This window comes from Macrotis lagotis, chromosome 2 (assembly GCF_037893015.1).
Source record: "Macrotis lagotis isolate mMagLag1 chromosome 2, bilby.v1.9.chrom.fasta, whole genome shotgun sequence".
NCBI lineage: Eukaryota > Metazoa > Chordata > Mammalia > Peramelemorphia > Peramelidae > Macrotis > Macrotis lagotis.
This window is the reverse complement of record NC_133659.1, coordinates 907,882-933,566: the sequence shown is the minus strand read 5'-3', so window position 1 is coordinate 933,566 and position 25,685 is coordinate 907,882. Positions and strand designations below refer to the sequence as shown.

Genomic DNA, 25,685 nt, shown 5'->3' with positions numbered 1-25,685 from the left:
AAACCTCACATATAAAAATAACCCTGAAATGCTACTGAGATGAGATGAATAAAAACATCAAAGCTGAAAGTCTACATATTTAGAGTAGGAATTTTGGATTGTTATGTCTAACAAGATAGATATTAAGATAGACAAAAAGAATGGCCATTTAATCTCATTAACCGATAATACCAGCAAATACTCACATTGCAAAAATTCTAACCTCTAGCTGGAAGTTCTTTGGGACAAAAGAATTAAAACCCACCTATACAAGTTTCAGTGTGATGCTGTAAGTGTTAGCTCCAAAGCCAAAGCATAATTTCTGTTGTACTGGAAAGCATTTGCACATTTTACCTCATCCTGAGGGGACAATTATCTCTGACCTTCCTTCCATTCCACAATTACTTCATCTAGTTACACAAAGCAAAGTTCAGCTTATCTGCACAGACACCTGTGATATTTCAGTATAAAGAATGAAATTTATGGCAACTGTGAACTTAAGGACGCAGAATCCTTACTGAAAGGATGTGCCGAGCAGGTGAGTCTGAGAGGTCCTTAAGGCAGAAAAAAATTTGTAATTATGAAAGTTACAAAAACTTCTCAAGAGTATAATGTGTATTTTACAAAACTGTAATCTACATGTCTATATAGATATATATATGTATATATGTAGTTATAGTTATACAATAAAATGTCATTAAAAAGACAGATTGTGCAAAACCCTTTTAGTTGAGAACTAAATTAAGGGAAGTTAAAAAAGGATGCCAAGAATGGCAGGACTTTCTACCACAGTCTGATAATGGATGCCAAAGAGCCCACTGATCTTTCTCTGGAATGTCAGACAGATCCAACCAGTACATAACTTTCAATCATTGGGCACTTTAATAAAGGAAGGCAGATCAGCAGTTTTTTAAATGAGTTTATGTTTCTTAACTTCATCAGAAAACAAAACCAGGGTTTGAGCCCCCTCTCTTCCTTCAGTCTCCCTCCATATCCAAAGGAGGTCAGCTACACTGATTTTCCTTTCAAATTACATTACCGGATAAAGAGATAAGGTTTGTTTTTCATGGGGATCAGAGCAGAGAGTGGGGGGGGGGGGGAGAGAGGCTCTCTCCTAGCATTAATGAAACCCCTAGAGCTTAGGTGGATGTGGGGGATGACAAAGCAAGCAGAATTCACGGTTACCATGGTTACACATACTCTTTGTTGTGTTTCAAAGCCACATGATCTGACTCAAAGTAATAGACGTCAGGCTCGTCCTCATCTTCCTCTGGGGCTCGCAGGGCGGCACTCTCTTTGGCAGGCGCCACATACCCAGGAGGGAGCCTGGCCTCTGTGGGGGGTGATCCGGCTTCACCTCTCGTCCCCTTTCCAGTCTGAGGAGTCTCCTCAGAGTCTGTGGGAGAACCGTTGACATGGACACTAAGAGAGGCATTCTTTTCTGTTGGACTAAGATGGTTCTCCTCCATTTGTCCATTTTCTCTACAAGGAGAGTTATTTTTGGTGGGACTACCTTTGTTCGGGGCAGCCCTCCGAGGCGAAGTTCTCAATGTATAGCGATGCTCTTGGGGTTCAGACAAAGAGGTCACTGGAGCAGAAGCACAGTCCTGGGCAGACTCTGCCAGAACGGGAGCCCCAGTATGACTAACCCCCCCACTGGGGCCGCTGGTGTTGTCATGACATGGCTGCTCGCGGCAGGCACTATCTCCTACCACGTCCACTTCCTCCTCAGAGTCCCTTAAAGACGGCTGAAGCTCCGGAAAGGGCGCTGGCACCAGCTCAGGAGTGGGCTGGTTTGTGGGAGGCTCCTGGCGTAGGCAGGCAGCTCCTAGTCTGTGGTCCTCCACCTTGACCTGCACTTGTGGATTTGTGCAAGGCACATTATGGTCTATGACACACTCTTCTTTCCTATTCTCAAGCAAATAGGAGGAGTGGGCATCTGTACCCCCATTTTCACCTAGGGACTGTTCCGGCAGCAGGCAGGACCCAGGACTGCTCTGGTCGGGACTACCATCAAGCTGACAGTCATCACAGTGGAGAACAGAGGAGTCACTGTCCTCAACCCCATTCAGGGCCTGATAGCCGGTAATTTCTTCAATGACAGCAGAGTGCGGGGACCCTTCCCTGCTGGTGTTCACCTTTTTAATTTCCCTTTTCTCACAATCATCCAGTAGAAGGCATCGACAAGCTCGTTTAACCCCTTGGGCATCAGCACCATTGTCCACTGTCGAACGACTCCGCTCTGGGGAGCGATTCCGCTCTGGGGAGCCCTCCTTGTCAGCTTTGGTAGGGGACTCTTCCTCCGAGCTGCTCAAGGCCTCCGAGCGGAGGCAGCGCTTTAACCGTTTTAGGATGGGGGAAGCCGCTTCGGGGGGCCTTCTCTCACAGTTTTCAGCAGCGTGTCTCTCAGCATGATCCTTTTCTGAAGAAGAGAGTCCTCTTTTCCTCGGGCTTACCCACAGCTCTCGAGTACTTGGCTGCCTTAGGTCAGCAGCTCTGCCACTACTGGCCCCCTTCTGAGTTTGCACAGACTCTGGTCTCTTCTTTGGTGATCTTGAGCGTACTTGACAATGGGGAGATCCTTCTTCAGGGTGAGCAATACTACGATTCCTTAAAGTTCTACCACAAAAAGATTCATCCAAGCCGTTTAACCCCACTGTTGATCTTGTGACACGAGTAGATCGAGAAGCAGCCATACTATGGCAAATCCCTAAATTACGGTCATCATGATCCACTCATTGGGAAACCTTCAAAAATGTAAACAAAATAATGAGAAAAAGGTCATAGTTAATATATCCACAAAGATTATATTTAAAGTTAAAACTTTTTAATGGAAGTTCAACTAACACAAAATTAACAGGTTACATTTTTTAAAAACCTTCAATATTTCCAAGTAGATCTACATAGATACTAGGTTGATAGTGTTTCCCCAAAAAAGTTGGCTGGGTTTTTTTTAAATGATAAAGTTAGACATTATTTCAGACTAGTTTTATCATCATCTTGAACTTAATAAACTTTGCTCTTCTAAAATTTCTGAAATCAGCTTTCATCTATCCTCTTAATATTCCTGGAAGGTAGGTAAGGGGATTCCTACTCTTTTTAATTCTCCCTTACTAAAAATGAGTTACAAGTCAAATCCCATTATAACAAACTCCCATGTGGCATCTAAAAGAGATTTCTTTACAATGGAATTTTGTTGCAATTAGATTGCAAATTTGGTCTTTGCCAAAGGGAGAGAGAATTAGTAAGTGAAGCAAAGTCTTCTAAAGACAGTTGAGACAGGACCCTTACAAGCAGTCATCTGACTTCAAGATGCAATAAAAACACTCATTCTCTGTCACTTTCCTTTCTTAATTTCCTGCATCTCATGGGGATGCTAAAATGATTTGAGTTGGGACCTGAAAAGGGCACTGGGATAGATGAAGGAAGCAGCAGCAGATGGCAATTCCCATTGGATCCCAGTTAGGCCCATTGACCCATGTGACATTAACTCACTTGGCGGGGAGGCATCTCCCTTTCTTCTGTATGATTTTTAGGTGGTGCGCTGTAGCTTCACAACCCCACTGCCACCAAAGGGCAGAAAGAAGGAGGGACAGAGATCAAGCTCCCCTTCTACTACCAAGTTTCCAAGTGCTCTCAAATAACTTGAAATGTCTGAAAAAAGAATTAACACCCCCACTAACAACTGCAAAAGACTCCAGCCTCGCTCCTTCAACAGTTCTTCACTGAAGGGGTGCCAGGCCCTGTGACACCAATGTCTTCAAGCTATTGGGTTAAGTATGGGCTACCTCAGTCATTAACATTTTGTTCAGAAAATGGTAAACACCCACAAGAAAAGCCCTGGAATTCCAGTCACAACACAATCACTCCACTCCCCAGACAAATCACAGTACATTTTTGACTAGAGAGAATTCTACTGATAACAGATGATCCAGAGGACACTGTTATCTTAGGCAGGAGACAGAAAGAAATTCAATCGAGTAAATCTTTCATTGCCATGATATTTATCATAATGGGATCTGACCTGTAATTCTCATTTCTTTAATATCTAGAAAGATAATGACAAAATTATGATCTAATTTTTTTCATTCAAAAGTAAAACTGAAATCCTAACAGTAAATTTCAACTTCATGAAAACAAAGTATGACAAACTGGATATTTCTTTTCAAAGGGGAGGAGGGAGAAAAATATTCAAAATAATATAATTTTCTTCACAAGTTCATATATAAGATTCTTTCATCTGAAGGTGAGAAATGTTAGAAAATATTAAAAGCAAGAAAGAAGATATTAAGGAAATAAAGCACTAAAGTTTCAATTACAGAATTTACATATTAACAAAGCAAAGATTCACAAATAACCCTGACAATTCTATGCTGTTCAGACACTATGGTTATAATTCTACAAATTCTTTATTAAAATATCAGGCTAGCTCATTGATTACATTCTTAAACTAATGCTATCTAAATGATTAACCTTCAAATTACAGATTCTAACAAATGGCTTCCTTGCCAATCATCTAAGCTAGAAAGAAATTCTATGCTCTCATTACCTCCAAGATAAGAGTATTTCAGATGAGAAAAAAATAATCACTAACCACCCAAAAACAAAGGGAAGCTTCTAACCCTAATTCTAGATTCCAATTCATATTATTCTCTTATAAATTCTGCTACACTCTGAGGAAAGGTATTTTTATTTCTTAACCAATGCAGATTCAAGAATATATTTAAATATTTGATAAAAATAATTTCTATGTGCCATATTCCTTTCTAATCACTATCTACCAACACTGATTCAAAGACTGGTCTCCACTAAAATGTATATGCCAATCACAAGTAAATTATGTTCAAACTATCAGAAAATTATTTTCTGGTTAACAATCTTCCTCTTGTTAACTAAAGAATCTTTCACATTCTCCCCCTGACCTTTACCAAAAACATATGGATAAAGAACACAAGGTTGCATCTACTTTCTATAGTGTCAAGGACCAAGTTTAAACCTCTGAATCCCCCAAAGAGTAAAAGTTCTACCCTGCATCACTGAGGGTTGGCCAAGCCCAACAGACTTGGTTAGACTAGTTGGAGAAACTCTTAGGATAAACTGAAGGAATTACAGCAAAAATCAGTCATTGAGGGACAGGATGGGTCAAGTACAAATGTGCTTTGTGGGCAATATTTCAGTCTAATTTCTAAAAATGAGGAGTGGGAGCAGAAGAATGTCATGCTCCTGCAGAAGATCAAAAGGAATATAGAACTAGAAACATCAGAGCACCAAGTCATAGGGGACTGGCAAAAGAAACATGGATGAGACCAGATTCAGACTGAAAGTCTTTACTGACAAAATGAAGGGAAGCATATCTGACATCAGCAGAGAGGGACAACCCCGCAATTTCCAACTTGCTGAGGAATACATCTAATCAATGAATTGGCCTGTGAAATTAGCCTTAGAGAGGCAGCTAGGTGGCGCAATAGATAAAGCACCAGCCCTGGAGTCAGGAGTACCTGGGTTCAAATCAGGTCTCAGACACTAAATAACGATGTAGCTGTGTGGCCTTGGGCAAGCCACCTAGCCCCATCTGCCTTGCAAAAAAACTTAAAAAAAAAAATTAGCCTTAGATCTGGCCCTCAGCCATTAGAAATTGTCTCCCACTTTTTTTAATTTTAGTTGTTCGATACCTTTAGTTGCTCAAGTTGCATTCTATCCTTTCCTTTCTCAGATCTAAAAACAGAATTCCTATACTCTGATAGTATTCCTCACTATCTCTGTTTCTAAATCCACCTCCCCCTCACCTCCACTAACGATTTCCACTCAAGTCCAAAAGGTAAATTCCCAAATGATGTGGAACCATGTTAATGACAGCCTCCCAAAACTCAGATCAAGATTATCATCAGAGGAGGGCAGGAGAATAGTTAAAAAAAAAAAGGGGGGGGGGGTGGCAACATTGCCAAAAACCACAACAGTAAAGCAAGTTTTTTAAAAAGATTCTCAGATAGACAGGGCTCATGGTAATGAAATCTCAAGAGGCAGCTGGTGGGTCCCCAAGTGATACTGATGAATTGTCTGGATAGGTGGAGGGGGACGTAAATAAGAGCCTTCATCAGATTCATTGGAATTATTTATGGTAAATAGTATCAAGTGAACCACAGTCAGTGAAGCTGCCTAGGAAAACTGCCTGCATTCTCATGAAGATGGAAGAATGGAAAGGAAGGAAGATCTGAGGAAGGATCAAGACTGATTGCCAATATAATCTTTAAGTTAATAGCCAGGTAACACCAATTTATAAAAATGACAAGTTTTAGACAATTTTTCTACTGAAAAATAAATTCAAAACCTAGAAATTACATGGTCTATTATCTCTTGCTTCTTTTAAAAAAAGGATTAACGACTTCCGGCCAAGATGGCGGAGAGAAGACAGGCACAGCTCTAAAGTCTCCTGATCTCTTCCCCATCTATCACATGAAACAAACCTCTTAAAAGAAATCCAAACCAGGAAACCCAGAAAGAAAAGCCAGGAGAAAGAACATCTACCTCAGGATTTGTCTCCCGCAGCAGCCTTGGCTGAGTACTGGCAGGTGAGTCTGAGCTCCAAGGGAAGATCAGCCCGGGATCAGCCAGATCAAGAGCTGAATCGGAACCGGGAGTCTGAGGGCCCGAGAGCCGGACCTGCTGGATCAGCAGTGGGGCTGGACAAAGGGGGCTTGGGTCCGCCGGGAAGCAGAGGCGCTGGTGTTGGTGCTGTCCCCCTGGAGCTTGGGGAAGGGGCTGCGGGGAGAGGTCTGGTGCAGGAAAGCCCACGCCTCCTTTGCACTGAGGCCTCTTCTCAAGCAAATGCCAATTCCCTCCCTCAAGCAGAGGGAGAAGGCCTGGCAACCAAGGTCACAGACACCCCAGAGAGGGCAGCCAGCACCTCCTACTGGCCAGCCAGGGAAATTGCACTCAGTAAAGCCTTTGGCGATCCCAAGCCCAGGTGAACCAGCCCACCCCCCCCAACTCAAGGTCTTAGCGTAATGAAGAAGGGTCAGCGGAAAGGTGGATCCATAGAAAAATTCCTGGAAGGGAAAGACCCCAACCCAGAGAGACCTGGAACCTCTGAGGAGAATACAATCTGGTCTCCAGCACAGAAAGACTTCCTTGAAGAAATAAGGAAGGAGCTTAAAAACAAACTGGAAAATTTGGGGGAGACAATTAATACCTTGCAACAAGAAAACAAAACCTTAGAAAGTAGAATTGGACAAACACAAAAGGAGAATAATTCTCTCAGATCCTCAAATGAGCAAATGCAAAAAGAAATTAATTCTCTCAAAACCTCAATTGGTCAAATGGAAAGCTCTTTCAAAAGTAGAATTGATCAATTGGAAAAGGTTAATGAAGAAAACTCCTCCCCCCAAAAAATAATGGAGTCTACAGAAACTAATGACTCCATGAAACAGCAAGAGTCAGTTAAACAAAATCAACAAATAGAAAAAATAGAAGCAAATGTGAAATACCTCATCAACAAAATCACTGACCTCAAGACTAGATCGAGGAAGGGCAACCTGAAAATTATAGGACTTCCTGAAAACATTGAAGAGAAAAAAAGCCTGGACTTAATATTATAGGATCTAGTGATGGAAAACTGCCCTGACATCATGGAATCAGAGGGCAAAGTAGTTATTGAAAGAGTACATCAATCCCCACCAGGAAAAAGATCCTAAAATGAAAACACCAAGGAATGTTGTGGCCAAACTCCAGAACTATCAGATAAAAGAGAAAATCCTGCAAGCCGACAGAAAGAAACAATTTAAATATCAAGGAGCCACAGTAAGGATCACACAGGACCTGGCTGCACCAACTTTCAGGGATTGAAGGGCCTGGAACGAGATATTTCAAAGAGCATGGGAGCTTGGAATGCAAAGCTGAGCCTTCTCTTCCAGGGAAAAAGATGGACATTTAACGAAATGGAAGAATTCCAAAAATTTCTGATGAAAAGACCAGAGCTAAACAGAAAATTTGGATTTCAAACAGGCAGTTCAAGAGACACATGAAAAGGTAAAAAAAAAAAAAAAAGGAGGGGGGCAGTAAAAGGAAAAAAATGCAATCCAGTAAGTTGAAACTGGCTATATCCCAGCATTGGGGGGGGGGGGGGGGTAGAGACTCTCATAAATCCTGAGAAATGTAACTCTAACAGAGAGAATATACCTAGCCAGAAATGATGGACATCCATGACCTATCCATGAGACTGATATCTAATGGGATGTAACTGGCTTTAACTCCACTGGGGAGAAAGACTCTAATAACTCTCAGGAATTTTGACTCTATTCAACAGAATATACTGAACTAGAAGGGACAGACACTCAGAATTTTCTATGACTTAGATAGAATGATCTAAAAAAAAAATACACTACCTCCCTAAAAAGGGGGACAGGAAAGAGACGGGAGGAGGGAGGGGATTGAATGGGACAAATCTCATTACACTAAGAGGTACCAAAAAACCTATGGTAATAGAGGGGAAGAAGGGAGTAGAGGAGAAACACCTGAATCTTCTTCTCATCAGACTTGGCTAAAAGTCAACCTACACATACTCAGTTAACTTATAAAACATCTAACCTTTCAAGTACTAAAAGGGGAAAGGGGGAGGGGGGACAGAGAAAGGGAAGGGGAGTGGAGGGAAAAGAAAACCCAGATGTCTTAGTGTCTGATCTGGTTACCTCTGCGAATTCTGTTCTCTTTAAGGATATGATTTCTCTCTCATCACACCCAATTTGGATCAAGGTACAACACGGAAACAAAGTAAATAAATAAATAAATAAATAAATAAATAAATGAATAAATAAATAAATAAATAAATAAATAAATAAATAAATAAATAAAGGATTGACTCAGGCTGAATGTGTCCATTATCTACAAGGAAAAACTTAAGAGTTATTTTTCTGAGTGTCTAGTCCTGCAATTCAAATCATATAGCAATGAATTCCATCTACCAAAGTTTGGACAACTGTTTTGTTTTATTTCAAGGGATCACTTCTATTCTCCCTACTCATTAATATTGGAAGGTATCAAAATCAGAATATAGCAGCAACCCCAGCAAAGGATTTGGCTAGGGGTGGAAGCTCCCTATCAGAAAAAAAAAATAATTCTACTTACAAATTACCTAATCATTCGAACTGCACCTTCAATAGAAAAGGTGTAAAACAAAATAATGATAAATGTACATTCCTACTATCCACTCTTCACTCTCTACATAACAAAGAAGAACTGAAAAGTTATATCCACCAATATGAAATTCTTCAATGGTTCACAAGGCATTAGATAACTTACCTGTACAATCAAAGAGATATCATTTGGAATAAAAATGATCTCTGGATTTGGATCCATATGGATCATTCAATTTGGATCCATAACAGAATAAAACTCATCCTTCATTGATTGAAACTTTCCATTTCAGTCAAAAGGCAATTAGAATCTCTCAGATTATTTTTAAAAATCAATTCTGAAACATGCTCCCGGTAAGGGGTAAGAGAAATCTTTCTACAAGATGAGCACTTTGGAAAACTATACACAGGCAAGATGTCACATGATTTCAAGGACACAGGATCAGGTATAAGTGATTTCTAGTCTCAAAGAACGCCAAAGGACAGACAGCACAATCATTTACTCAGAAACCAATCAATTCCTAAACAAGATTGGCCATGCATGATCATCTTGCAACAGTTTTCTATGTGAATCTCGAGGTCACTTTCAGTCAAATAATAATCATTATTCCGATACCAAAATCTACCAAGGTATCCAGGTCCGTTAGAGACAATGAATAGCTGACTAAGATTCTTCCTAGAAGCTGCCATAAAAGCAAGAATTTTTTAAGACCTTAAAACTGTAACTGTCCATCACAAGATAAACATGAACAGGAGAATCCATTAGGTAGATCACAACTGAACCACCCACCAAACTACCCACAAATGGACTGATGGATGCTCCAGAGTCACATTTAGATCCAAAGTCTTGGACTGAAACCCTAACTTGACCATTAATGAATGTGACGTTAAGTCACTAAAGGTCATCAGGCCTCATGTCTGAGCCAATAAGAAGAAACTAAGATCTCTTCCGGTTCCAGGAAAATAACCCTGTGGCACTCCCTTAGAAACCATGGCACCAAAGGGGCCCCTGAAACAATACTCTCAATCAAGGGCCATCCTCCTTGTCTTGGAGCTTCCACCATTTTTATCAATTACAAATTTCGAGATGAACTGAAGCTGAGGAGAGAGCATATACCGAATGACAGAAGTTTAAATCAATCATCAGGACAATTCATGAGCTGAATTTGACAAGATAAAATTAAACCAGGCAAACATAAAAATTTTGTATTGACTTTCCTAATCAACTGGATGCACCGAAAAAGGGAGAAGCTATGGCTCAAAAGACATGTTCTGTGGACTGCAGACATAAACTTTCCTGAGAAACTCCAAGGGGTCAACAAACCTGAGTGTTTGGTCAAGACTCATGATTTCACTGGGCAAGGAACTCCTTGCACCAATAGAGGTCAACCTCTGTTGCATGATTTCTAGTTTTACACAAGTGCCTAAGATTGGTTTAAATTTCCAGCATCAGTTCACAACATAACAGAGATCAGATCTGGGCTCCGGTTGGACTGATGCCAAGACCAGTTCTCTATCTATGCCACCCAATATCAGGAATAAGATATGATAGAAAATATGATGTAAGCTTAAGATGCATTTAAAAAGTTTGTGGCCCAGAGCTTGGGAAGGAGAGAGAATACTAGTCACAACTCTCACCCACTGGGGTGCCACAGTGTGCAAGGGTCCTGGGCCTGGAGTCGGGGGACTTTGAACACTTACAAGCTGAGTAACCTGTCTGCCTCAGCTTCCTCAGCAGCACCTGTCTCCCAGGGTTGTTGAAGATAAGATGAGCTCTTCCTTACAAAATGCTGAGCACAGTGCTGGCAAGTAGTGGGCCCTACAGAAATCCTTCTACCCTTCCCATCACAAACAAGCATCTGAAATCAAGGCATTAAAGAACCAGGGAAGGAACAGGAACATTAGGCCCAGGAAACAAAGACTGCACTGCCCTAACTAGACCACTGAAATACTGAAAGAGAAAGCATGGCCATGGAGAAGTGAAATTAAGAGCCATCTTCTTGGCCTTAGAAAGCAGACCCAAGTTGGAGAAAGACACATTGATGGTCAACACTAGAGCTATTCAAAGCTAACATGTCGCAGTTCTGAAGCCTGGGCCCGGCAGAGGACTGAGGAAGGGATTCCCACTCCAAGGACTGGTCAGACAACAGACCCATCTTGAGGATTCCTGGATGGCTCACACACTGCCATCTCTGGCCTCTCACTTTGCTCTTGTACATCAACAAGACACAAGACAAGTAATATCTCCATTAACAAGAACACTGTCTACGGTTCACTTTGAAGAGAAGCAAACTAACAAGACAGTCTGCTGGCATCAGAGGATTTTAGAGGTTTTTTTCATGCCTACCAAAGCATAAGTTGTCAGGGACATGCTAGGAACCTCACTTAAACAAGTGATTGACTCCAGTGTTTCCTTTTTCTAAGGTAAAGAAGAAAGACATTTTAGAAAGATTTTTCAAAAACCAAAAGAACAGGGAGCTTGTTCTGAGTAAGTCATTTAATCAAGGAATTCAATTAATGAGGAAAGGGGAACAGAGGGATCATTTTCTGAGGAATTGGGTTGACCAGTTGAAATTTATGATTTCTTTGAAATCTTTTCTATTCTTTTCAGAGGTAGAATTCTAATATATGACACCAAAATGAGATTTTGGGGTGCACCCAGGATAATTAAAGCTGTTGTTTTAAAAAGTTGGCCATCAGAATTACCATTTCCTTACACAGGAAAGTGAAAGTGAATTCTGTTCAAGCTCTTCAAGTTGGTTCACTTTAAACCTAGAGCTCAAGACTGGGCCACTTACAAAACTAAAGCCTGGAATGTTCTGCAAGAAAAATCTCAGGCAGGGGAAACTATCTAGTTTTGAAAACCATACTGTTATTTAAGCTAAGTTAATACTAGGGGAAACAGAGCCAGCCTTCAAAACTATAGCCCTGACTAAATAAGAGGAGGTGCTGTTCCATGTCATAGATGGAGGAGAAAGAATTCAGGGCTTCCCAATGTCTCTGACAGACATAGAACCTGAAGTCACTATTCTAGTTCTAAAATCTGATAAACCTTGCCTCATTTCAACAGTATGCTCAACTGAGGAATGGCCTCCACAGATAAGAGAACTCCACTACAAGTCCTATTTTTCTTACCTTTGGACAAGTGCTTCACTTCATGATTTGCAGGCTTCTGTATTGATCTGTATCAGCATTGTTAATATCCGTATTACTATTCTGAGACTCCGGATTCTTAATTATTTATAGGATAATATTAGCACAGCTCGATATCTGTGAAGGAAAATCACAATAATTACAAAAAATGTCATTTTACAATGATTTGTGGAGAAAATAATTGTGGTGCTGAACACCAACATAGCACAACATCTTGGACAAACTTTATAAACATGACTTTTGCAATTATCTATGAAATAGGTATTAAATTCATACAAGGGTTGGTCAGAAACAAAAGAAGTGAATTAGAAATGCACTTTTAAAGGGCCTCTTATTATAAACACACATGAAACCAAGGGTAGGAAACTTTTAAAATTATTTTTCAGGTGGCTAGGTGACACAGTGGATAGAGCACCGGCCCTGGAGTCAGGAATACCTGAGTTCAACTCCAGTCTCAGACACTTAATAATTGCCTAGCTGTGTGGTCTTGGGCAACCCACTTAACCCCATTTGCCTTGCAAAAACAAAAAAAACTATTTTTCATCCCAAACTTTTCTTTTTGGCCTCTTAATGCAGAGCATAGGATGAGATGGGTTTGTGATGGCAGTGATGTTATGGTTACACAGAAGCAGCAGGCTGTCGGTATTCCCCCGACTTAAACAGATCGCACTGCCTCTCATTCATTATGACCAGAGGCCAGGCCGGCAACATGAGGGGTAGTGGGAAGAAAACAAGTGGCTACCCTCAGGAAGCTCATAGTTGTGGAGTCCGCTGTGCAGACAATGTGCAAACGATGACATGCAAACAAGATCAACATAGGGTAACACCTCAGAGAGAAGAAGACTGAGGAGGAATAAGAAAGGTTTCCTGGCCCAAAGTGGGGTTTGAGATGAGAACTAAAGGAAGCAAAAGAATTCTATGGCATTTCCTCAATATGAAACCAAAATGTGGAAGAAACAACCAAATTAGATCCAACTTTCCCACCTCCAACTCTGTTCCCAAAACAGGAAACTAATTTCTCGTATTACTTTGAAAATATGAAAGATGACTTTTACAAAACATTGATAAATTTCTAAGTGATTTTTTTCTTTCCCACTGGAATACATCTTCAAAATTATTTACAGAGATAAAAACATAAAAGTTTCATTTACAGACTGAAATACACTCGAGTAAATGGAATTTGGGATCTTCAAGATCATGTTTTTCAACCCATTCACATTTAAGAAGCTGATTCATCCAGGGTCACTCAGGTAATGAATGGGGAAGAACTGGGAGGTCAAACCCCCCAGTCTAGGGAAGGATATCTTCTGTATAGCACAATGCTCAATCTTACCTCTCTTATACTCTTAAAAAATCCTCTCAGACCTTGACACTTGTTAGCTGGGTGACCTTGGACAAGTCACTTAACCCCATTGCCCCATTTCCCCCCCACAAAAAAAGATGTCAAGTAAAGTGAATGCCACTTCATGAAAAGGCTGCAATCACAAGTCTCAAATAACACCAAAAATATCAAAAAATCTCCCCCCCAAAAGTCTCCAATCTTGGACAGATCTTCACCTTATTAACCAACCTAATGTTTGTTGGTGCAGATGAGAGTGGAAAGTGACCTACAATTGAATGTCCATAAAGCAGAAGTAAACGAAGGGGTTCTTTCACCTGTTTGAGGGACATCCAAAACTGTCCCAGGTCCCTCTCAGAGCTCAGCACAGTACACCTCACATTTACCCAGTCTTCTCTGTATAAAATGAATAGATTTAAGGCTATTCAGTAGCTACTCATTAAAAGTCAATGAAATTTGCTCTGAATCCTACTGTTACTCAGTCAATTCAGTGGTGTCTGACTCTTTGTGATTTGTCATTTCCTTCTCCAACTCATCTTACAGATGAGGAAACTGAGGCAATCAGGGTTAAGTGACTTGCCAGGATCACAGTGCTAGGAAGTGTCTGAAACCACAGTTGAACTCAGGTCCTCCTGACTCCAGGCCTGATTCACCTTAAAATCATTAGAGATTCTAAAATATTTTTAAGACAGTTAAAAGATTTGATGAATTTAGAATTAAAAATAAAACCTTGCTGTTTATGTCTAAATCTAGGTGTTCCTAAGTTCCTTTTGAGAAGTTTCCATGGTTCCTAGAATTAGCAGTGAAGCTAAACCAGCCAAAACTCTAATAATCCTCCATTGTGTTCCAGACTTCATTCATTATGCATTTCAAACCAAAGCAAGTTGACCAAACAGATGCAGCCATTGCAGAGCAGGGCCCCCCTAAACTGTTCATGTTCTTGTTAACATTTCATTGCAGTCATAAAAAAGTTACCTATATTTCCCAAATCCTTAAAAATGACTGATTTCTAGAGACAAAGTAAAAAAGCAAGCACCACCAATCCTCCCTCCTCTCCTCCCTGTTTGTTTCTTCCCACAGAGCCCGGCTTCTTTCCACGGACTTGCTATTCAAACATTCCAGCAGCCAATCCAAGAGCCATTCTCCACCTCAAAGAATTACTTTTCTTCACACTCTGATTCTAACACTGAGACTTCTGTGTTCGACTGGAGGAGCTCAAATCTGTGTTAGCAAGAGATGTAAAATGAGGCAAAACACCAGTCTGGCTCTAAAGAAGTCAGGAAGCAGTATTAAAAAAAAAAAAAAAAAAACAACCAGGAATGCAGAAACTAGAGAAAATAATTAAAATTAAAAATCTAAAACTAATTTTGAAAAATTTTCACTTGAAATTTGAATATTTAACAAACTCTACCACAATATGCATACCAACTGAAGAGTTGAAGGAAAACTGATGATTTCTAAAGAGAACTACATTGATTTTCACAAGGAGACTACCATGCTAATGTCTTACATGACTGCACATTCTTCACCTGTATCAAATAACTTGCTTTCCCCAAGAGGAGGAGAGAATTTGGGACTCAGGTTTAAAAACTTCTTTTTACATGTAATTGAGGAAAAATAAAGTATTACATACCTTAATTAGGTGATGGAGAAAGGGGGAAACAAATACAGAATGTAACTAAAGAACACATGGATCTCTTAGAAAACTTTCAATTTTGAGTGAAAGGACCTGGTTCAAATACAGTTTTGGAGTTTATTAATTGTAATAAATTAGGCACAAAGTACCAGGACTGGAGTCAGGAGGACTTGAGTTTAAATGTGGTCTCAAACAGGTATGAGCTATGTGACCCTGGGCAAGGCACTTCACTGTTTTTGCCTCAGTTTCCTCATCTGTAAAATGAGCTGGACAAAGAAATAAACCAGCCCAACATCTCTGCCAAGAAAACCCAAAATGGGGTCACAGAGTCAGATACAACTGAAACACCCAGAAAAAGTCCAGGAAAAGATTGGCCACCTCCACTCCATGGGCTGCCACCTCTCACCCTTCATTCCCACCTGGCTGGACTCTAGACTTTGCCATCATGTCTGCTTACCACACACCCTCTCTTATGCTCCTCATGTTCCGTTTCCCTTTGCAGGCCATGTATTTTTCCATGTTCCCATTAAATCTTGAGCTCCTTGAGAGGAGGAACTGCAATCTTCACATCTAAACATATTCCAACCTTGCTTTAAAAAATTAGTAAGGATAATAAGGGTCAGCCTTTTAAAAGCACCTACTATCATCCAGACACTGATGCTCATAGCAATCCTGAGAGGTAGGTGCTGTCACCCCCCTTTTATAGTTGAGGTAGAGAGAAAAATAACACTGCAAATAAGTATGTAGGGCTGAATTTGAACTCAAGCCTTACTGAGTCCAGGTCCAGTGCTCTGTGTATTGTGATGCCTGTTATCTGCTTCCAAAAAAAGGAAAAAAAAAAAAACAGGCTCTTAATGGACTCAAGAAGATCCCTAATTTCCTAGAGTTGACAGTTAAGGCTCTGGCAGCCCTGGGGTCCCCCCCCAGATTTACTTCTATCACCCTTGCTGCATCTTTATCTCCAGATACTCATCATTTCTCCAAGATGAAATCACCTGGGAAACACATGAACCTCAGATTCTCTCCCACCAGCGCCAGCCCCCCACCCCCCGCCCATTGAGAGCAGGGCCCTTGCTTTGACTTGTGGTCAAAGTTCCAAGTGCCCAAAGGGGAGCTGGAGATCTGCAACCCTAGCTGAGGAGACAGAGAATGGAATCATCTGCAGAAAGAAGAGCTTGCTGAAATCCCCCAAATAAGGTTGGAGGTAGCCAAGTGTGAAGAGGTCCAAGGAGAAAAGCTGAGAGAGATCGTCTAGTGGAGTGGGGCTGAGAGCTGGGCAGGGGCCGAGGAACACATCTAATGATTCAAAGACCCTAGGGAACTCTGCAGAAGTGTCACAGGTTAGGGCTACATCCCTCTCGACTGAGAAGGACCAGAGGAAAAAGCATCACAAAAGAAATAAAACGCAGATAACATTCCTATGAGGTTTTATACGAAGTTAACAGGCACTGTTTCTCTTTGGAATTTAAAGACCCTGGTTTAGAAAAGAATGAGAATTGAAGTGGAAGAAGAGTACAGACCGATTTTTCAACTAATTAACCACAGAAGCTCTGAGGAGGAGTGCATTTACAGAAGGTGACACTTTCCAGAAAAACTGAGAAAAAAGGATTCAAATCCTACTTTCAAGGCCAAGCTCTGGGTGAAAATGCCTCTGCTTTCTATTCTTCAAAGCTGTGTCATAGATCAGGAGAGACTAAGGCTCCATCTGGATGCAGAGGCAAACAGGGAGAGACAGAATCCTGAAGAATTTAACCATTCAGGAAAGGGAATCTTCAGGAAGAGAGCCTGAAGCAGCATCTGAGGGTCAAGGACACTCAAGGCCATCAACTCCTAGACAAGAAAACTCCAAGTACAATTAAAGTTACTCCTGCCAACACTATAGGAAAATGATAATAAAACACAAATATCACTAATTGCTCCCACAACAGGTTTCCTAGTCCCCAATTCTATTTGAGTTTGACTTTAGTGCTGTAGCTATTTTCTAAGCAGTATGTCCCTAACTGACCTCATTACCTTTCCCCTCCCAAATTCTCTCTTCTTCCAAACTTCCTATTACTGTTAAGGAAAATCCTATTCTCCCAGTTCTTCAGGATCCCAACAAGGAATTCTCCTGTATTCCCCCCACACCACCCCCATGTCCAAGCAGGGGTCACAGCCACAATGTCTCTGGGATAAGAAGGCTCCTCTTCTGACCCCTGTACAGGGGCAGGCCTGCCACCCCTGTATCAGGATTGGACTGCTCCAACAGCTGCTGTCACGGAAGGGGGGGACCCTGTCTGCCTCAGGAGTCTCCCCATTCCAGCCTATGCTCTATTCAGCTACCAAAGTGATCCTCCTAAAGTGCATACACCTTCTCATAAACTCCAGGGACTCCCTAAGATCCACAACATCCAAAACCAAATACTCTGCGTGGCTCAAAGCCCTCATCGCCTGGCCCCTCTGCCTGGAATCCCTCCCCAGTTTTCAGGGCTCCCTTCAAGTCTCAACTCGAACCCTACCTTCTCAAAGGAACCTTTCTCAGTCCACTTTCCAGCTCTCCAATGCTGACCGTGATATTAGATTGTGGACTCCATGAGGGCAGGGGCAGGTCTGGTCTAATTTTTGCATCCCCAGGGTGTGGGGCAGTGTCTGGATAGAGCACAGCTTGGCAGGACTGGTTTGCCCAGTTTCCCCCAGCTGAAGATGTCCGAGGCAGAATTGGAACAAAGGTTTGCAGAACCCCAAGCCCAGTGTTCTGCCCACTACACCCAACTGGTGTGGGTAAGAGGAAAGGGAAGAAGGGGAAGGGAGGTATTTAGGAAGGAAGGCTACAGCTTGGGATCTCCACTTTTCCAGTTTAGAAAAAAAAAGTTTATCATTAACGATACTTCTCCAAATAAACCCAATTTCCTTGGAATGAATTCCCCAATGCAAGAAGATTCAATCACACAAGTAGTTGGCCAAGGCCGGCCTTCATTTTCGTAGGAGCTTCAGCAGGTCATCCACAAAGGGGTCCAACACCACCATCACCTCCGCTCCCAAACATCTCACCAGGAATTCCAAAGAATGTGCAGACATAGCGACTCCTTCTAAACTAGGTCAACAGAGCCACCCAGCCAGGAGCCCCAAATAAGAGCAACAGAGCACGTCAAAGCGACCAAAGGGCATCCACCAAGGGATAGTTAGCTGGTGAAGTGCTTTTCAAATTCAACCTCAGATACTGCCAACCAAGCCTTTTCCGTCTTGCTTTCCTCATCTGTCAAATAAGCTAGAGAAGGAAACAGCAAAGCCCAAATGCATCATGAAGAGTCAGACACAGCCAAGATGACTGAACTAAAGCAAGGCTCAGGAGCCCTGCCTCAGTACTCGTCACGTCTTTAAAGAGACGTCCCATTTGGTGCTCATTTTTGAAAAATCAGGGAGAAGACAAGACATCCCAGCAGTGCCACAGGTGGGACCCCCAGGGTAACTGAGCCCTGGTCAACTTGAGCTGTGTGCCCACTATAAAGACACTTTTTCCCAAGGCTGTTGTAAGGGTCAAAGGAGGCCAGATTTGTAAAGCACTGACCTACTGCTTCTGCCTGTCCTTGGTGGGGAGCTCTCAGCACCAGTGCAGATCAGTCACTCACCAGCAATCTCTAGCCTTCAAGACCAGGGTCTTGGGAGGTTCAGGGACCTGCCCTGTCCCCAAGTCAACACGTCAGAAACAGAAAAGGAATCCAGCTCTTCTGGGTTCAGAGGCCAGTTCTCTAAGACCTCTGCCTAGAAAATCCTAGGGAAGAGGCAAACTGCCACATAAATCGTCAAGAAATCAACAGCATTTTATAGAATAGCAAAATTCAAGCAGCAATAATAGAATCAACTACAAAAGAAATAAAATAGTTGCAGATCCATCTGCTAAAGCCTCTCTATCCAGAAAAAGTCTTCACTTGATCCTTTGCTAGATCTCATCTGTGAAGAGGCTGTCCAGAACCTGACCCTCCAATTCCTCTTCTCTTACGAACTAGCTTAAAACCTTGTCCTTTCCAAAGCTGCCATATGATCTGAGGGGCCAAACCCAACATCCTTTTCTCTGCCCTCATTCTCCTTGGTCTCTCTGCATTTGCTGACACTGTTGGCACACTTTCCTGGGTACTGTCTTCTCTCCAGGTTTTTCTCCTAGTTCTCCTCCTACCCTTCTAACCAGTTCTCAGTCTCTTTTGCTGGATCCTTATTCAGGTCATGTCCTCTTACCTGGGTAAGTGTCCCTCAGGGGTTCTGTTTGGGGGGCCACCTCTATACTTCTTTACACCAATCTCATCAGCTCCCATGGATATAATGACCATCTCTATAGGGAAGACTTTCAATCTACCTATTCTATCTCAAACTCTCTGCAGATCTTCAACCTCCCATCTCCAAATTTCTCTCAGACACCTCCCCATCTGTATGAAGAGAAGACTTCTTAAACTCATTATGTCTAAAATAGAACCCCCCCACCTTCTCTATCACTATAGAAGCTCCCCTGAATTCCTTGGCTCTCACTCTCCAGATTCAAAATGGTGCCAAGGTCCCTTGGCTTCACTTTTGTAGCATTATGCAGCAAAGATGCCTTCTCACCTCTAATACTGTCACTACCTGGTCCTCACCACCTCCAACTATCACAATACCTGCTGGAGTGTCTCTCCTTTCACTGTCTGCCATCATTCCTTCTGTCACTAAAGTTATTTTACTAAAGCACAGAAATAACCGTCATCCCCTTATGTCTCCAGGAGTAAATACAAAATGCTCTGTTCAACATTCAAAGTCCCTTATAACCCAGTCCCTTCCTACCTTTCTAATCTTCTAAGACCTCACTCCCCAACATATGTTCTCTAATCCAGTGCCATTCACTTCCTGGCTATCCATCTCTGGGCCCTGGACCTTCTCTCTGACTGTCCCTCCAAGCCTGAAATGCTCTCCCTCCTCTGCTTAGACTACTCAGCTCCCAGGCTTCCCTCAAGTCCCAACTAAAATCCCACCTTTTAGTGGAAACAAACCCTTGTCAATCCAATGCCTTCCTGAGGTTAAGTATTTCCTATTTATCCTGTCTGTGGAATCCCCTGAGGGCTTCCCAAGACTTAGTACAGTGATCCAACACACAGCAAGCATTTAATGTTTATTGATGGATTGCTCACAATTAGGTCATACAAATAGAATAACAGTTATGACACCACCAAATTTAATTTACAATTGTAATGCTATACCAAACCATGAAAGGGACACTTACACAACACCATAAAATGATAAAATTCATTTGGAGAAGATCAGATAAGAAAGGAAGTAACAAAATAAGGTAACAAAATAAGGTAAGGATGATGAGGGGGTCAGAGTATAGAGCAGAAATCATCACAACCCTGGATAAGGGAGAAAAACTAAAAAGTCCTATCAGTGGGACAGACTGACAAGAGAGACTCTAAAATAACAGAATTCAACAGTTCAGTTCAATTCAAACAAAACTATATCTTCCACAGAACCCAAGTGACCAGAAAGCAGCTATGGTTTTGGAAAGAATGCTACATCTGATAGAATCTACTGGAAAATTGAGTGATGAAATCCCAAGAATGAGGAGCAGAGTCAAGAGAAAACATCTCAGAAGGTTTCAGATGGGGCAGACGCATCTCAACTAGGATAGGAGTCAACTATCCAACTCCAACTTGGGAGGAGGGGGAGAAGCCACTCTGGTCCTTCTGGGAACATCCCGACCATTGTGAAATCACTCCAATTGTTGGAAAGTTTTTTGGCAGCAACCATGACTCCCACCCAAGCCTCCAAGTTCTAGACCAAAGAGGACTTAGGACCTCAATGCCCATCAAGACCCATGAAAACTGCTACCATGGTCACTGTCTTCTCTCTCCTCCCTCAGTCAACAGAGGGACTGACAAAAAGGAGCAACTCAAGGCCTGGCATCTCCTCTTCCTCTCTAAATACGCCATCTTTAACTACTCATTCCTGCCCCATTACCTACAAATACTAACCAGTTTTCCCTACTATTTGTCATCCTTCATTATCAACTACCCTCCTCAACTTGAGTTAGTGAACATGTGTGTGTGTGTGTGAGTGAAGGAGAGAAAGAAGCACATCGTGGACACTCAGCCCTCTGCCCCATACACACTTTTCAACTCTTGCAATCCAACTTTACGGAACAAATCTTTCCAAAGTTACCAAGGCTCTCTCATGGCCTTTTGTCCATCCTCATCCTTTAAGATATGACTGCCAACCACTCTCTCTCCTTCAGGACATGGGTTCTACTCTCTGGGTTTCCATGACACTGTTATCCCATGGTATTCTTCAGGTAGCCACTTCTCATTCTTTGGGATCTACCCACAACCTATTTCTTACACATCTCTCATTAAGGGCTGTAAGCCCCAAAGTTTTGTCCTGTACCTACTCTCTTTATACTTTTTTGTGGATCTCATCAACTACTGTGGATTAAATTATCATCTCTCTGTATATGACTCTCAGACCTACACAAGCCCTCATCTCTCATGACAAGTCCTATGCCAACAGCCAATCAGATAATCCAAACATCTTGTGGGCATCTCAAACTCACCATGCCAAGAGAATTTTTCTTCTATTTCCCAAACCTACCTCTTCTGTCAACTTCCCTATTTCTGTCAAGGACATCCTTCCAGTCACTCAGATTTACAACTTCAAGAACTGTCCTTGACTCCTTGTTGCTGTTTGTTGTTCAGTCCTGTCCAACTCGACATGATCCCAATTGGGATTTTCTTAGCAAAGATACTGAAGTTGTGGGGTGGCTAGGTGGCGCGGTGGATAGAGCACCAGCCCTGGAGTCAGGAGGACCTGAGTTCCAATCCAGCCTCAGACACTTAATAATTACCTAGCCGTGTGGCCATGGGCAAGCCATTTAACCCCATTGCCTTGCAAAAAAAAAAAAAACCCTAAAAAAAAGATACTGGTTGTTTCCTTCTCCAGCTCACTTTACATAAGAGGAAACTGAGGCAAAAAGAGTTAATTGACTTGCCCAGAGATTAAGTATCTGATGCCACATTTGAACTCAAGTCTTTCAGACTCCGGGCCCAGTCGAGTATCTCTCTCCTATCTTTCCCATTCTGCCTATTAACATGGCCACTAACCCAGTTAAGGTACTTCTCACCCTTTCTTCCTGGACTATTCCAGTCACTTCCTAATTAGTCTCCCTAACCTCCAGTCTTCCTCCTTTCCTTCATCTAAACTCTATACAACTGTCAAAAATTTCTTCCCCTAAATCCAAGTCTAACCAGGTCACCCCTTTTCTCAAAAACCTTTAGGATCATTATAAAGTCCAATCTTTTAGCATTTAAAGTCCTTTAAACTGTGGCCCCACCTGCCTCAGTCTTATTCTGTCATTCCCCTTTCCTCACTGTAGTCTGGCCAATCTGGACTTCCAGCTGTCTCCCTAAGACCACACTCTACCCCATTTCCATGCCTCTCCCTGATCGTCCCCCACAACTGAAAGAGGTTCCCTCAGTCAGGTGAAGAATCCCTGGCTTCCTTCAAGACTCAGATGAAGCACCATCATCTTCTACATGATGCCTTAGCATCCAGTGCCTGACAGAAAAGGAGTTAGGAGGTTTCTTTTCCATTTTCTTCTCTATAATGCTTTTTAAGAAAGGCTTTTTTAGGGCTGGCTAGGTAGCACAGTGGATAGAGCACCAGCCCTGGAGTCAGGAGTCCCTGAGTTCAAATCTGGCCTCAGACACTTAATAATTATCTAGCTGTGTGGCCCTGGGCAAGCCACTTCACCCCATTTGCCTTGCAAAAACTTAAAAAAAAAACTCTTATTGTTATTTTTTTGCCAGGTATAATGTGTGTTGGGGAGAAGAGGGGGAGAGGGGTATCATCTCAACAGAATTTAAGCTCCTTCAATTTGAGCTTGCTGACACCCTCCACTCCAGATAAACTGAATTCTCTCCCTTTGAACCCACTCTAGAATCATGGAAGCAGGCCTGGAACAAGTCCCACTGAGGACGCTGGACAGACTCTTGGAGCATCAATTCCTCATCCATAAGGGATGATGGCTCGAACCCTTCGATACTAAAATCAGCCTAGAGAGTTACAAAGGAGAGAAAAGGGGGGGGGTATATGCACACGTGTGTATGTGTGCGTTAATATGGGGGTGTTCTGTACTCCAGTCACAACTGTTCTTCCTACTTAGAGCCTAGAAATCAGCTCCTGCTGCACTCATACTGTCTAGGAATTTCCAATCTCCTAACAGAACTGGTCTGTAAAATCACAACTGCTCTAAGCCCACGTTTTAATCCTCAACATGAATAGCAACTATTTCCCACCAGAAAGTCCCAAGGAGAAAAAAAAAAATGAATCTAAATAAAATGTTCACATGTCCTTGTCAACAACATTAGCTAAAATTAAAGCCTACCCCAAGGCATAAGGGTTGGCTTCAGCCCACAGGCTCCCCCCACCTCGTCCCATCACATGCATGTATGTGCACACAAAGACAAACACTGAGAAGGTGATGGTAACCACTTGTGAGGACGTTGGAGACAGGATGGACCTCATTCCTCTCTTTTTTGGAAGGGTCTGAGGGGTCTCAAGCTTGTCACAATTAGCTGTTTGCTGTGGTTGTTTAAAGGAGGGCACACAACAGTTTGCACATGACATAATAAGAGCACTTGAAGGCTTGCAGAATCCTTTATACACACTCCAACCTTGGCATAATTGGTGCTTTCATAGCATAGCTGAGAAGAGAGGAAAAAAAAATCAAACATAATAAAATATAAAATGGTAACTCCTATTGGGAAAAAGCAATGCATGTAGTTCTGCGAATGGACCCATGGAAACCATGTGCTAAGATTGCCTAACTTTATATGGACTTTCCTGGCAAATCTAAAAACTAAAAGGTGCTAACTCAGCTACATGCTACATACAACGTGGCCTATTTTCACATCATTGCCAAAGCAGGCTAGTTGACAAAAAGTATCTCTGCTACTCAAATAAAGTTCAGGTCACAATGAGAAATCATAAGCACCATCCAACACTCTGTCTGCCCAGAGTTCAGGAACTTGAAACTCTAAGTTTTCTGATGGGACCAGTTTCCCTTTTATATTTAAAATGAAATTCTACAACAAAGTAAGAATGACTGTAGAATACCTTTTGTAATTCCTTCTCATCTCTAATCTTAGACGTTTTAATATTGCTAACATGGGACAAAATTACTTTCTGTTTACTCAGTCATTTATTTCATTGGTCTATATCTAATTATCACATGGAAATTTAGTCTAACCACTTAAAAATAAACCATGGTTGGATCTGGTCTTTCTCAAAAAAAAATTTTTCCTACATAGAAAAAAGTAGTACACTAGGTCTAAGTCTGTGAATCAAATCAAAAGATGTTGGGCCACTTGCAGAGACTTCATCCTGCTCAGAATATCAATGCTAGCCTTTACCAACCAAGATGACAAAATGCAGAGGCTGAAGAAAACACAAATACATATGCCAAATGCATCTTCTACTTTGTGTTTAATCAGCTCCACACCACATACACAAGAGCCCCCAGAAGCCACTCTAAATTATACACTACCCAGGAGAGAAGATAGGAGCTCATCTCAAGGACATATCAAGGAAAGAAAGAACTTAAGATGACAAGAAAGCAAATTCTTTTGGAAGAACAAAAGATCTACACTAGAATATCAAAACAAAAGGTAGGAAGTGAAAAGGAAATACATTTCCAATTCTCAAACTGCATTATAAAGTAGTCATCAAAACCAGTTGATATTTTTAAAAAATTAAATAGATCAATATGAAACTCAATAATCCAATATTCAATAAATCTGATAACATACCTAAGAAAGAATTCCCAATTTGAAACTGGAGAAATTGGAAAGCTGTCTTGAGGATATTAGGCTAAAACATCTTATATCATAGTTCACAAAAAGTCAAAACAAATCTAACATGAATATTACAGATCATACTTTTTTAAAAATAAAATAGATTGTATTTTTCATAGCTATAAATAAGGAATAAACTCTTAACTAAACTTAACTAAAGAACAGTATCTGGATTACCTAAGAAAACAAAAACTTTTTTAACAACCTAATTAACATACCTAAGATAAGAAAAGCAGGCAGTTGGAGAAAAAAATTGACTCAACATATTTCTCGGATAAAGTTTTGGAATCTAGATCTATATAGACAACTCATATGTATGTAACAAGTATGCCTACAATCCATTCCGTCTACTAGAAAAGAACAAAGGACATGAACAGTTCTTAAAAGAATTGCCAACTAGGAATAACCAAAGGAAAGAATTCTCCAAATCATTAATAACAATTTGATTTGCACCAAATTCAAAAATTCCCCAAGGAATCTTACCTCACCCGCCCCCCAACAAACTGCCAAAGATGATAAAAGAAAAAGTTTCGGGGGATAATGAAGGGACGGGCATACTAAGGCATTGTGGGAAGGGCTGAGAATATAATCATTTTGGAAAGCAA

The 25,685-nt window shown here is 41.5% G+C and overlaps 1 protein-coding gene across 5 annotated transcripts in view; it reads right to left on the bottom strand.

The window, feature by feature from the left end:
- ZZZ3 (zinc finger ZZ-type containing 3) overlaps window positions 1–25,685 on the bottom strand; it is a 120,301-nt gene that overhangs the window by 72,734 nt on the left and 21,882 nt on the right. For all 5 annotated transcript variants that reach the window (XR_012475443.1, XR_012475442.1, XM_074221133.1 and 2 more), the window contains exons 2-3: window positions 12,243–12,377; window positions 1,180–2,726 (exon numbers count right to left, since the gene is read on the bottom strand). Coding sequence is in view for 3 of the 5 variants with exons in the window: in XM_074221133.1 (XP_074077234.1) it covers window positions 1,180–2,675 (1,496 nt within the window). In the remaining 2 variants the exon portion in view is untranslated. The remainder of the gene's footprint in view (window positions 1–1,179; window positions 2,727–12,242; window positions 12,378–25,685) is intronic.